The 15246-nt window shown below is 37.4% G+C and overlaps 1 protein-coding gene across 4 annotated transcripts in view; it reads left to right on the top strand.

Moving 5' to 3' along the window:
* The first annotated feature begins 3502 nt into the window (after positions 1 to 3502).
* LOC112043734 (NAD(+) hydrolase sarm1) overlaps positions 3503 to 15246 on the top strand; it is an 83626-nt gene continuing 71882 nt past the window's right edge. For 2 of the 4 annotated variants that reach the window (XM_052881667.1, XM_024079272.2), the window contains exons 1-2: positions 3503 to 4349; positions 5580 to 5797. In XM_052881667.1, the coding sequence (XP_052737627.1) occupies positions 3821 to 4349; positions 5580 to 5797 (747 nt within the window). In that variant the 5' untranslated portion in view covers positions 3503 to 3820. Of the gene's footprint in view, positions 4350 to 5579; positions 5798 to 10423; positions 11010 to 15246 lie in introns of those variants that run through there. The other 2 variants (XM_024079273.2, XM_024079274.2) reach the window with 2 other exon arrangements.

Here is a 15246-nt window from a genome sequence, read left to right as displayed (position 1 = left end):
AGATTTGTATGATACTCATTGAAATGCTTTCTATGTGTATGTCCAATCTAGCGACTCTATCAGAAATTGCCATAAAGTCAATTATGTTATTTTTAAACTTCTTTTTTACCATAAATCCTACCCCATTACTTCCACTTTTCTTTCCTGTGTAAAGTAATATGTATTCGTCATGCTCTATGATATGTGTTCCTTCTTTTTTAACTTCCGATATTCCTAATATGTCCCATTTGATATTTTGTAGGGCATGTTCTAATTCTTCTAGGCGGCCTATTCCTACAAGAGATCTCACATTAAATGTAGCAATGTAATATAGATGGTGATGTTGGATGGAGGGTGAAGGTCTACTGCTCCCTCGGGGACCAGCCGGCTTGGGAGAGATACTGTTTGTTATACTGTTTTTATATATTGGAAGGAGAGAGGCCTTTCGTTGCTAAGTTCGAGGCGATACTATTGTAGAGCTCGATAGAGTAGTATTTGATGTCATATAGGAGTCAATGGTTTTACTCTTTTTATGAGCATAATAGGTACTTTTGCGCATCGGTAGAGTTTCGGGAGAAGAAAGTGGCTTCCTTTTGTTGCTTCGCGACTTCGGACTCTCTTGGTTGATAACTTTATCTTTAGTATAGTTTTTATTATTACCCAGTGATATTATTTTATCGTATTTCATAATAATATTTTCGCCTTGCTGTCTTCTAGAAATAAATTCTTCTTGCAGTTCCTTTCTCTTTTGAAGAACTTTAGAGGTAAAGTCTTCTTTTAAGTAAATGTTTGTACCGTTGAGTAATTTTTTATTTCTTAAAATTTTAATTTTTAAACCCATTGTAGTTACAGATAGTACAACCGGCCTAGTATTTCCATTTCGTTTTCCCAATCTTCTGACTAATTCAATGTCTCTTTTCGCGCGCGTAAACCATTCAATTCAATCAATTCAAAATAGTTTTTTTCTAGTAGGCTTATTTTACAAGCACTTTTAATACTTCAGTTTGACTATTTGTAGTGACTCTACCACCAGCTCAGAAGGCGCAGTCTCCTGTTAAGAAGAGCGACGGGAAACTCAACAGTTGCTGTTTTAAATCTTTCATTTTAATTTTATTGAAATTTAATTGAGATTTTCAAAGATTTCCTTTGAATACTAATGAATACTTTTTGATTAACACTGTTTTAATTATATGTACCTAAATAATGCTTTTCTTAAACAAGGTATACTCGGTATTCACCGACCGAGTTATTCGGCTGAGTACGAGTATCAAAAAATCCGCCGAGTACGCCGAGTACCGAGTATCAACCGATTACTCGGCCTATCTCTAATACGAACCATTGACGCGTGCAGGTGAGGTTGGCATTAGGGTCAGATAATATATTTTTACCTTTTACCTTTTACCTATAAAACTTATTCATTAACTGGTACTAAATAGTTGCTTAGCTTACATTGTGCTAAAGTGAAAAAAGTAAGCTACTTACGTAGAACTGCTTGGTGTTACGTCTAGTTTAGCGATAGGTAGGATATTATGTATTAAACTCGTCAGGCCTATATTACTGTGTACCTACCCACTTTATGCCATTCAGAAAACTTGAATGGCATAAAGTGGGTTCTAGAATTCTTGCCACCACACAAATGATTTTCACGGGTTTTTCACATTCCTTAGCCTAGTAAGTACCTACCTAGGAACCTAATTACCTAAATGACGTGTCCTTAATCATTTCTAGACCCAATTATGTAGGTCTTATAATGATTTGGAACATATAAATGCTAAGTCATCTGATCCAATCAGTTACATCTGTCTCACAAGGCATGTACAAATTACAAAAAAATACATGACCTACGTACTACAACTTCATAACAACATACAGATTATTAGTATCGTTTTCCATTTATACACAATCAATGGAGAGAAACGAAAACCGTGGGTTAACCTACGCAATGAAAGTTTTGAATTTTGAATGCCCTTGCCTCTCATTGACGGCGTTCTGCCTACGATGTCTTTAAACCGGAGCAGAAACTGCATAGGTATTTACCTACCTTCTGTTTCAGCAAATTTCGAGATACTAATGTTCAAAAAACTCACAAATAATATTGTAATTTTAATTTTTTTAAACATGGCGAATTTAGAGCAATCCTGAAGCTGCAAAAAGTTTACCCTATCAGTTCAATAACATATTGGGCACAGACAACAATAATACGAGTAGAAAAAAAAATCCAATCAAGTTGACAACCTCCTACTTTCGAAGTCGGTTAAAAATCACGAGAAGTTCAAGATAAACACTACGTCGCCATCTAGTGGCACTTGCATGCATTACTTTGTATTAAAATAACTACGAAGTGAAATACCGTTGGAATCTGAACGAACGTATCCACGTAGTCTTTTACGTATCATATAGTTGGCGCTGCTTTAATATTATTCACCTAGCAATAAATTGAGAGAGCATCTTCTTGTATTTTAGTTTTAAATATGGACAGGATCACTGGAAACACATGGTGATCACTTTAGGGGTGGGGTAGGGATCATTAGCTATCAAATAACATTAGTTTATATGGGGCAAAATTGTACCGATTTCGAAAAAAGCCTTTTCTCTTTATTTTGAGAAATGTGAGTTATTCTACTTCGAGGTGGATAATAAAAAAACCTAAATGGTTGCTTTTAGTGTTTTTAGATTGGTTACAACAGATTCAGTGGCGTAACTAGCCTTAGAGGGGCCCTGTATCAAAGTTAGTTGGACCAATAGACGAGCGGCAAATCCTGAAAATCTCTTTAGCAGTTCACGACTCTCTAAGGGCGTGATCAACTGACAAATTCTTGTGACTGCTTGGCGATGTTTGAGGCTGATCCACTGGATTTTTTGGAAGATCTGTGACCATGGATAAGACCTGGGTACATTACACCAAAATAATATAGACACAACCAGAATCTGCTGTTCCAAAATGGCAGTTCTTCAATTCTAATCCTAGATTCGCGGTAATCCTGCCTAACTTACCTATTTACGAGTATGAAAGAAATATCACGTTACACGTTTTTGTCGTCGATTCCTCCAAGATTCAGTAATTAAATAATTATATTCTACTTCGCCCTTTGGAATCCATTGCCTGTGGCCAAGCATATTGTTTACCTAAATACAGGGTTCAATTGCGGCAATATTTATTTCCTCTTCCATTAATCCGGCCTTGGAACGCTAGCGCCTATAGCTTAATCTACAGTCTACATTGTAGTCAAAATTAATGTTTAATCTATCACGATAACTGCCAAAACAGACAAACCACCTTAATTAACTCATTAAAGTACCATAAATCAATTTTAAACAACAAATGATAAAACCATTACCTACTCGAACTGACTGTGGGTGTCACACATCTGAAGTTCTTTATATTTGTTAAGGCTTTAATGAATTATCTTCAAGGCACCGAAAAAAAGAGAAAGTTGACCACCTCCTGAGCTTAACTGAACCTACGCGTCTTGAATAGCGTAACGTAAGCTCAGTTCCATTGATACGCAGCGTTAAACGCAAAAGCACGCGTGCGTTGTTAAAAAGACTTGTTATTCTAATAAATTTTGGTGAAGTGATTTCGACTGTAGGCAATTTGAAAACATTGATTGCTTTGATCATTTGTGTAGTTAATAGAAAAGTTAATATGGAGCAATAGTTGTTAGTTCCGTGCTCACTAGTGCCTATCAGATAATATGTCGAGCGGATCCGGCCTTGAAACCTGAGATGGCAATTTGATCTTCAAGAACTCGACACGCATATTGGCGGAGTCACATATGACCAATTCGCAGTTCCAACTCGCGACAGGTCCAAGAAACACGTTCCAACCAGTGCCACTGTAATGCGACGGAAAGAGCCGGTTTCCGCTCCAAGTGTTGGACGTGGCAGAAGCTTGATAGCAACCAGGACAAACCAGCAACAGCAACGCAAAATGCAAGGTACAAAAAGTCAGCTACCTCGAAGTAATTCATCACCCGCTCCTCAAAGCGATACAAATCAACCGAGCAATCCAAACAAAGGTTACGTTCTAAGAAGCTTTTCATCACCCGAATCTAAACAATCGAGCAGGCGGGATTCGGAATCTTTTTATCAAGTAAATTCTCAAGATTCGCGCAGTGAACTGGATTCAGATTTAGACACGTTTGAACACTTTGAAGAATGCTTGTTGGATATTGATGCAGACGACGACAGTTACGGTCATTATAAACGAAGCCCTGACAGTGACGAACCTAAGAGAGTAGTCACGACTCTACTTCCCGGAAGTGGTTTGCAAAGGATATCCATTAGACCAATAACGTCTAACATCTTAAAACCCCATGGAACTCGAGAGGCCCAAAAAAAGTTTAAAAGGGAAAATGCAGAAAATAAAAGTAAGTACATTATGTTATGAATTTATCTCAATAATTAAAACAGATGGCGGTAAAGGTTAGCCAATGAGAACTAGTTACGAAACCTACGCAAATACAAAGCTATTTTAATTTCATGGCTAATAGGTGTAGCTACGAATCATAACTCGTAAATGTAGGGTCATGGTGAAGAATATACACATTTACTATATTACTATTAGTAATGATACGTTGGAAACATAGAATTAATAGCGTTGTCCATATATTTACGATTCGGTACAAGGCGTTATCAAAATATTAAATGTTTTTATTACTAAAAGCGTTTTTAAGAGTGTTATTTGCATGAAATGCCACGCAGTTATGTGACTGGCGACTGGGAACATAATTTTAATTTCTCGTATTATGCTGACGAAAATATAAAAAAGTTACGCTTTATTATACTAGGTAGCCCAGTGAATATGCCTCTGCCTTCGATTCGGAGGGCGTAGGTTCGAATCCGGTTCGGGGCATGCACCTCCAACTTTTCAGTTAATGTGCATTTTAAGAAATCAACTATTATGTGTTACAAATGCTGAAGGAAAATCATCGTGCGGCATATATGCATACACGAGATTTTTTTGTAATTCTCTACGTGTTTGAAGTCTGCCAATCCGCTTTGGCTAGCATGGTGGACTAAAGCCTTACCCCTCTGATTTTTTAGAGTAGACCCGTTCTCAGCAGTGAGCCAAATATGGATTGTCAATGATGATGATGACGATGATACTTAGACGGTCGAGGATCTGAAACCAAGTACTTCCCTAGTCACTACCACCACGGTCCGAACTCCATAGTTGCCTATACTGTACTTGTCTATGGTGGACTGTCGAATTTTCCACTTTCACAAGTTCAGTTAAATCGTCCGTGTTAAGGCAAAACTGAGAACTGTGCAGTTTTAACTGTGCAGTTTTTCTAGTGATAATAATTTTCGATACTGTACAGTTAAAACCCTAGAATAGAATGTATATGTTAAACTGCGCAGTTAAAACTGAAAGTCTGTAGCCCGCATGACTACGTAAAGACAAGTCATCATGTCATAGTCATAAAATAGTCACAACTTGTACCGACTCGTAAATCTATGGTCACAAAGCATTAATTTGTGATGACACTGTCAACTTGGCAGTCGCCAAAGTAAATGGTTGGTTTAAATAAGTTATTTTAAATTTTACACCGTACACATTTTAGGAATGGAAACAATATCAATAAATAATTTTACAGGATTTTCCCGATTGAACTTCCGCCCGCTAATCGTGAAGATGCCGAGCCAGAACACTCTACTGCCGATGTCAGATACGGACTCTATAGGAATCGAAGAGTTGCAGACTTCACCGCCTCTGGAACTGGAGAGCTTGGAGCTTGACAGACAATTAGATGATGCAGAAGAACTCTTGAAGAGAGGAGCGGCTATAGCTGTTGAAGAAAGTGACTCAGATATGGTAAGTATTTAGTTATTATGAGTTTTTTATTTTATGGACTAACCTTCGAGTCTGCTCTGAACACGAGTCGTAAGTATAGTATATGAAAAAACATCCCAGCAGGGTTGTTATACTTACTCGTACGTGTTACAGTTGCGGCGTGCTGCAATTTCAGAGCGGACTAGAAGTTTGGCACATGCTTTAAATAGAATTAGGTAGTTGTTAACTATATGTATAAGTATATAGGTACTTGTTAACTATGTTTTTTTTTTATATTTTATTAGTTCTGTAAAGATTACATAAAATATTTGAAATAAATAATTAAAATATTAGAGCGTGCGTGTGCGTGTAAGTTTTTATATTTCGATTTATGCTACACTTGATGCAAAAGGTTTTCGGTTTGATCATAATTAAGTGTAAGTAGCCAATCTGCAAGAGTTTTTTTTGCAGTTATGTGAATTTAAAGAGGCGATGTTTAATTTTTTGGTAATTATATTGCAATTTACAATACAATCCACTCACCTCGAGTGATGTCTTGTAAATTGATGAGCCGCAAATTTAGTTTTGCTTCGGATTGTATGTAGTACGGTTTTACGTCTCCTCTCTCTCTATGTCTATTTGATAAAATCGTATTTTCAGTCGAGTTACGAATCGTGTTACTTCGATTTTATTAAATTACTTAACTGTAATCATTTTAGAGCCTGTGATTTGACTGAAATTCAGCTTGTCAGCTCAAGGCGTTAAATCTGCTACCCCATAAAGCCACTTTAAACGAAATCCATAGGATACCGCACTGATAAATGGGTCTGACAAACTTTCAGATTTTACAAAATGAAGTAGATTTCATAAAATACCGAAGGTCTGGCAATCACTGACAACCATTGTAGTCGAAACAAAAAATTGTTGAAGTGTGTCAACAAATAAATATGCATAAACATTGTCTACCTAAAACCTAAAACCATTGTTCAGCCGGTTCAACCCACCATCGACCGGCGCCGACAGTTTGTTTACGACTTCCATATATTTCGAGATTAGATTCACAAGCTCGCACCGTCAAAGCGGGTTTATAAATGAGGCCAAACTAAAAATTTTCCTTTTTTTTTTAATTGCAATAACTTTTTTAATATACCCGTTGACCTCTAGTCATTCGGAAGACTGTGTAAGAGTGGGGATCGAACACAGACCTATCTGTGTTGAGTTTTACCGTTGAGCTACTGAGGTCTATAATTATTAAAGGATGTCAGATATTATATGAATACGTTGGGTTGCTAATAGGATTTTTCAAATTGAATTTGAGTCAAAAACAGATGTCAGCAAATGAACCGAATCCTATTTTCAGAGCAATAATAAAACTTGTACAGTTTTGAAAGAATTTTGTTTTGAAGAAAATTCGTTTTTCTCAGAACTTTATTCCGCATCCAAGGAGCTTTTGTTTACAATTTTCTTCTTCCATTTCCATTCTAACTTTTCGCAGGGAACTCAATCTCGACTTTGATTCTTTGAATGGAGCAAAACATTTATCTATTAGGCATATAAGTCACTAGCTGACGCCGTGTTTCCCGTTCCTGTAGGAATACGTGGATAATATATAGCCTATAGCCTTCTTCGATAAATAGGTTATCTAAAACTGAAAGAATTTTTCAAATCGGACCAGTAGTTCCTGAGATTAGCGCGTTGAAACAAACAAACTCTTCGTCGTCATCAACCCATATTCGGCTCACTGCTGAGCTCGAGTCTCCTCTCAGAATGAGAGGGGTTAGGCCAATAGTCCACCACGCTGGCCCAATGCGGATTGGCAGACTTCACACACGCAGAGAATGAAGATAATTCTCTGGTATGCAGGTTTCCTCACGATGTTTTCCTTCACCGATTGAGACACGTGATATTTAATTTCTTAAAATGCACACAACTGAAAAGTTGGAGGTGCATGCCCGGGACCGGATTCGGACCCACACCCTCCGGAATCGGAGGCAGAGGTCATATCCACTAGGCTATCACTGCTCTTAGCTTTATAATATTAGTATAGATTCCTTCATATACACAAAGAAGATCAATCCATTCATAATATTACCACAATTCTATTTTCACATAATGAACTGAACTTTAAATTTCATTCACATCAATTACAAAATCTACATACTGCAATGTGAAAACCAGCTTGATAATGTCACCGAAAGTTGTCCTTTAAAGACATTGCCCGACAGTGTGAAAGGCGGTGTTGAAGCCGCGTCAAAAGCTCGCGTGGCCCAGTTTTTAGCTCATCAAAGGTTGCAACACTCATGTCCCAATTTTACCCGACGATCAAATATCTTCTTCTAAATAAAGATATCTCAGTAGGAAGTCTTTCGAGGTTTCTATATTTAGGAGCATACTTATTTTATTTTTTATTGAAAAACAATACAGTAAGGAACTTAAGCTAAGTGACACCCCTATATATATATATTTGAAATTGCATTATTTCTGAGAACTAACGACAGATTATTTCAAAGGCATAATCGTGAGCCTTGCAGATATAGATTTCGGTTTCCTCCCCACCACACTGCTTTCCTAAATAAGAGCATCTGCATGATGATTATTAGAATACATAATAAGTTACCAAAGCGTATAAGACAGGAGAACAATTTAATTAGTTTTAAAAATAATCTGTGTAGGTTTCTCCTGGATAATGCGTTTTATGACATAAATGAATTTTTAACTTTGACATTTTAATATTAATTTATTCTTTTGACAATATGATGTAAATTGATTTTTGTTTCATTTATTTTTTATTTGTATTTTTTTTCAAAGTAATTAGTTTTTTTCTTCTAGTCATTATTTAATTCTTTAATATTGTGTTAAAAGTAATTTCTGGAATGATTTAAATGTAACTAATATAATATTTTGCATGCCGATCGGGCGTGATACAGAACAGATTATATTAATTTGTTAAGACCTTGTAAACTGTATCAGCAAATAAAGGATTTGATTTGATTTATCCTAAAAATTATAAAAATCATGCTCACGTGGAATGGTGGCAAGAATACTGGCTGCATTTCCACGCTGGACAGCCAGGCTGATCCTTTGCGCAAAAAATGAGCCAGCCCTTCTGTCACCAGTCGAGGCAACTAACCACGGTGAAATGATTCGAAGAAATTATATAATGATATATCGGAGCATCCTCAGGAGATGTTGACTCTATAACGTGCAATTGCAAAGTAGAGTCAACATCTCCTGAAGATGCTCCGGTTTCGGGGTGAAACGTACGTAGAGAGTACTTTGTCGGACCTGGGTGACGATAGCGCATCATTATATAATTATGATGAACTTCCGCAAAGTAACGCGCGCCTGCTTCTATCCAAGATTCGAAGAAAGTTTTTGACACTAAGGCTCCATGGCCCAAGGGTCTCCACGGCAAAAGGAACAAATATTTAACTCTCAGTCAGAGAGGCTTACTTGAGCCACTTACCGGTTTCAGCTTCAGGAGAATATACGAATAAATTACTAGCGAACGCCCAGAGGTTTACCCGTGTAGTTCCCGTTACTGTAAAGATACGGGGATAAAAAGGAGCGTATGTCACTTGCTGATGACGTAGATTTCCATTGGTAAAAGAATTTTCAAAATCAGCTTAGTGTTTTAGGAGTAAAAGCCTTACGAACAAACACACATACGCTACTACAATAACAAGTAGAGTAGCGCTGTAGTATATCATACTAGCCTACGCCTGGCCGTTTCACCCGCGTAGTTCCCATTCTCGTGACAATACGGGGATGAAATATAGCCTACAACACACAAATAACGTGGCTTTCTAGTGGTAAAATAATTATCAAAATCGGTTCAGTAGATCCAGAGATTACCCCTTACAATACCACAACCTGTACTTCTTTATAATATTAAGTATCTAGTATAGATTCAAAATTCAAGCCTGCATTTGAGAACAGGAAAATCCTTAAAAAGATAAACGTATTATGTACTATACTAGGTACAGTTTTCCTTATTTATGAATTTAAGTGACCACTATAGCTATTGAGTTTAATATTAACAGTACAAAAATAGAACACTACGCGTCATTACATATAGTATCAAAGACTTATTTTTATCATACAATTGCTAAGCGAATGTACCTATGTAGTATAAAATTTACTCTACGTTGCATATAGCGAAACTAGACGAATGCACGTGTATAACCTCGCCACTGTATTCATATTCACTGACCTGTGCGCACGATTACACGCATATTACTAACAAACATACGTTATTATTATTAAAATCATTAACTGCATAGGTATAACCTGGTAATACGACGTACCTACCTTTATCTGTTTACTAAGCAGTTTACTGTCGCATAGCACGAGCGTTGTAATTATACTATTGTCCTTGGCAATGTCCTGATAAGGGTCTGTTCTCTCTGTGCTCGACTCGGCAGGCTTTAATTAAATGCACGGCTAGCGTAAATATCGGTTGCCATTGGTTACGTGCCGTGGCAGCTAAACGTAAACATTGCGTGATCGATAGCAGTGAGGAGTCGCGGCCAGGCGGGCCAGGAGCCGGCAGCGTTCGCTCGGACAGTGGTGCGGTCGGTGGCCACTGGCCAGGAGTTATGAGAGCGCCTTGACCTTGCGGTGCGGGGGCCGAGGCGCGCGATGACGCCAGCGCGGACGGCACGCGTTTGCGTTTCGGCTTTCGGGTGTGATCCTTCGCGGACGCCATCCGCGTAATCGGCGGTCAGTGCGATTCCGAAGTTTGCGTCAAAAATACCGGGGCGGTGGGCGCCGCGACGCCGGGGACTCGACTCTTGCGACGCGCTCATTCCGCGAGCCGGCGCCGACGCCGACGCGCTTCGAACGACCGACCGATCCGACTCCCGCCGACCGAGCAATCGCGATATGATCGCGCCTCGACATGGGTAATGTGCAGTGCTGCGCCAGCGATCGCCTCCACAAGGACAAACCTCCGAAGAAGCCGAAGATTAAAAAGAACAAGAAGAAACTGAAGGGGAACAGTGAAAAGACTAACGGGGTTGGTGGTGGAAAAGTAGACGAAAGTGTACAAAAGGTAGCCACGGTGGCGGAGGACACTTCCGAGAGGGCCGCGCCGAAGGCGGCACAGGCGCAAGGCTCACCGGCTCCCGAGGACTCAGTGAGCAAGTCTCGGGAGTCATTGAACACGACACGACCCAGTGAAATAAGTTCGGACCAAAGTGACTCGCCGAAAAATGAAAACATGACGACGGCGAGGGAGCGCTTCTTTGGTCAGGTACTTGAATTTTATTTGTTTATATTCCTGCAGAAGGAGCATTGGGCAAGCGTTCACCGGAACGGCCTAATCCTCTTATCGTAGCGGAACGAATCGGTCTGAGAGGCCGCTCTGTTTTGCATCATCTAATATTGCTACTGCTACTCATGATATTCACTTTTAAACAATTTCTAAGCCTTATCTTGAGAACATAGTTCATCGTCCATAAAACAGATGTTGTGTACGTAGCAAATTATAGTTGCTCCGACGTATTGTATAAAACACTCGCGTACTTATCACGTTACATCTAAATAAATAGATAAAGGTGATGGTATACATATGCAAATTGGTTAAACATTGTTTACATTGAAGCTAAGTAACTAACTAGTACCAATAGCGCACATTTCGAAGCGTTAAGTACGTAAATTCATGCGGTAAAACGTAAACAAGGCACTGAATTTTAAAAATACATGAGTAGAAGATTAGGCCTTGGTCAATAATAAGTATGTATCTTGCGCTATTTGTCAAAATGTACTTAATTAATATTTGAATAAGTATCAGTGAGACAGGTTTTCCGTGATGATCTAATGTGCATTGATTAGCTGCCAAGGATACCATAGTGACCTCTACAATCTACATTGTTATTAAATGGTTTAGTGTTAAAGTAAGGTTATAAAAGTAGTTAATTTATTAAATTATAGGTAAAATAATAAAATTTAAATTCTGAATTCTGTATATCTCAAACGTTGTACTATATTTCTCATCTAGCCAATTAATGTGTAAGCTTTTAACCAGCTGTTTGTTGTTAAAATCTGAATCCAACGCAAATATTATTGCGTTTATTATTTTTGTATTTAAAATTACTTCCGGGAGTTCTGGGATGTATCAGGATCAAATTGTTTGAATTACCTTGAGTGAAAAGTTTACAACTAACTGACTGAACTGATTGATTGAAAGGATCAAGATACCTTCTAAGTACGTTTACATTGTTCTTTAGAAAGTTTTATTTTTGATTCTTTATAATATGAACATAATATTTATTTTTCTTAAATTATTCTCTGCTCTATTGCTTAATTAATATTTATATAAATTATATAATGTAACAACGATATTGTTCTTTAAATTGGGGGGTACGTTATTCTGCTATACGCTCCGAAATTTTTATTGTCTATGCTACTCCTGCTAGCTACTAGTTTTTTTAAAAGAAATAGAAGAGAATTTTTGTATAGGAAAAAAAATTGGGCGTTTTATCAAAATCAAGCTATCCAAAATCCAGCGATATTTCCATAATTTGTGGACCGATTTTGAAAATTCTTTATTTGTTCGGAAGAGTGTTCTTCCAGGGTGGTCACATTTCTTTCATTTTAGGATCTGATGATGGCATCCTAGAGAAATCGAGGGGATCTTATGAGGGGAATGTCGTAGAGTAGTCGTAGTAGTAGCACAACTAGTGTGTCGTTTAACTTTTTCATCAGGCATTTTATACTTATTATTTTGGGTCGAAGTTTTTATAAGTTTCACGTAGTAGATGCATTGCATGATATTGATTAACCGATTTCTTTAGCAATCTTAGACATAAATATTACATATGAAACTAGTAGTCGCACCGCGGTTTCACTCGCGTAGTTCCCGTTCTCGTAAGAATAAGCCGATCAAATGTAGCTTATGTTTCGCACTGATAATATAGCTTTTTTTTGTGAAAGAATTTTGAAAATCGGTCTAGCAGTCGGTGCCTATTCGCTATAAACAAAGAATCTTTCCTCTTTCTAATATTAGTGTAGGTTTAGAAGGTGTAAAAATAGCGCGTTCGTTGATTCTTTGATATTCGAAATGAGAAGTCATTGAAATCGTGAATCTGGATGAGGGGGGGACTTACTCACTTGTTGAGTCAGCGGGGGAAAAGTGACCGGTTCCGATTATACTTGTTTTTGGAGCAGATCCAGCCGATTCCTGAAATAAACGCTGTTCCGAGTTGGTGCGAGATTTTATACGAGCGTTTGTAGTGCTCTTGTCAGTTTCGTTTTGCTGTCCCAATGACCCGATTGAGCGCGTTCCGAGAGTTGTATTAAACGATAGCAGACGCCCCGCGGTTTCGCTCGCGTAGTTCTCGTTTCCGTGGGAATACGGGGTTAAAGAATAACTTGTGTTACTCGGCGAAAACGTAGCTTTCTAATGGTGAAAGAATTTTTAGAATCGGTTAAATATTTTTTCAGTTACGATCTACTCAAGAAATAAGAAGTTTAGATTTTCGTACATAAGTTTTTTCTTACCCTTACCCTCTTGCAGGTTGGATGTTTACGAAATTTTGCGTTGAGTTTTAAAATGATTTTTAGAAGTCACCCTTAGCGAGTCATTCTGCCATGTTTTTCGAGATATCACGTTGTTTAATAAGCAAAAAAGCGTTATGTATAGTAATAGTTCGTAATCAGTAAACATTTTTACTAATTGTCAATATTGCGTTAGATTCCGACCGGGGCATGCACCTCCAACTTTTCAGTTAATGTGCATTTTAAGAAATTAAATATCAAATGTCTCAAACGGTGAAGGAAAAACATCGTGACCTGCATACCTTTTTCAATTCTCTGCGTGTGTGAAGTCAGCCAATCCGCCTTGGGTCAGCGTGATGAGCTATTTGGCCTAACCCCTCTCATTCTGATCGGAGACTCGAGCTTAACAGTGAGCCGAATATGGGTTGATAATGATGATGATTGCGTTAGAAACAGTAATAATAATCGTAAAGAAAAATAAACGTTCTAGTTCTACATATTTCCTTACATTACGAATTAATTGTCGAGACTATTGACAGTGAATAAAGTTGAATTTATATCCTCATTGTTTTCACTCGTTCGCTACGAGTATTTATTGCACGTAAATTCTCATGAAACAACGTTTGAGGGAAAAAACTGAATGCATTAAAGAAGATTGCTTCATTACGCAGACGCGAGTAGCTCCGATCATTTAGCTTTATAGAATTTTTGGCACATTACCAGACACGATGTAGAGCGGCCGCATTTTTATAGTGAATGGAGATTTTAATTTGTATTTTGGTAACATATGGGTACGAGAACATAGGTATAGTTTCTTGAAAGACAAGAATAAGAATAAGAATAAGAATCATTTATTTGCAAGAAACATTACATTTAGTTACACAAAGATTTTCTTATGTATTAAGTAACAATGTTTCACCATTAATAGGTATACAAATGATTATTGACATTAATGACATTAAGTTTAAAAGAAATATAATTAATACTATTTTTTTGAAGCATCAGCAAAGTACTCTTATATGGAGTATTAACATTTTTCTATTGGAAACTTTTTAAGATTTTCTTTAAGTGTAGGTTTGCTTATATGCTTCTGTTTGACAGCTGTTGTGGCAAGTTGTTATAGATTTTTGGCGCCATATGCAAAATACTTTTATTAAATTGCGCAGATGAATGCTTTATGTAATTAATTTTATTTGGTCTTCTAGGATTGTTAGAGAATATGAAAAGGTTTTCATTTGATTTGATGAATACAACAACTTCATATATATACAGACAAGGACTAGTCATAATTTTTAATTTTTTAAATGATTATTACAATTATGATTCAGGTGGTAAATAGTAATATTTTAGTTTTATAACTTTATCATAGAACCGAAAAAAAATTATATACCGAAAGCCGTGCCAAAGATTTCCCTAAAAATTTGTCGGGCGAAATCTAGAGCAACGTAATCGAATCGAATTGACGCCAACACTGACGCCACGTCCTACGTCCTCCATCCATTCCTTTCAATTTCGATACTGCTCCTGAATCACATTCTGTACCTGTTCCATCAAAGAAATAAAGAAGAGAATATATTAAGAGTGGATAATTCAAGAACACCGATCTTCCTGACTTTACAAGTCAACCTTTGACCATAGTAATACTCCCAAGAAAATTCAGGCTCTTCTAAATTGGTAGAGAGTGATTTTGCTTCTTCAGTTTTCTGTTGGTAGAACTCAAGGGTTCAAATCAACGACATTTTATAATAATATATCATTGGTTAAATGTATATGTAATGTTATTAGAAACACTGTTCAGAAAGCGTGTTTCGCCAAAGTAACACAATATCGTTCGATAACACATCCGTGCGGTCTTCAAGGCTGTCGATGCGGTGTTAACTGCTAAGTGATAAGGCACATAGGTCCACCGCCTAGCCACAGAACGTTCTACACCTATATGAAAAGTGTACATTGTAATACAAACATCGCAGGCAGGTAGATGTTACGCTAAC

Source organism: Bicyclus anynana, chromosome 5 (genome assembly GCF_947172395.1).
Source record: "Bicyclus anynana chromosome 5, ilBicAnyn1.1, whole genome shotgun sequence".
Classification (NCBI taxonomy): Eukaryota; Metazoa; Arthropoda; class Insecta; order Lepidoptera; family Nymphalidae; genus Bicyclus; species Bicyclus anynana.
Note: the sequence above shows the minus strand (reverse complement) of the source record. Positions and strands in the feature narration are given on the sequence as shown.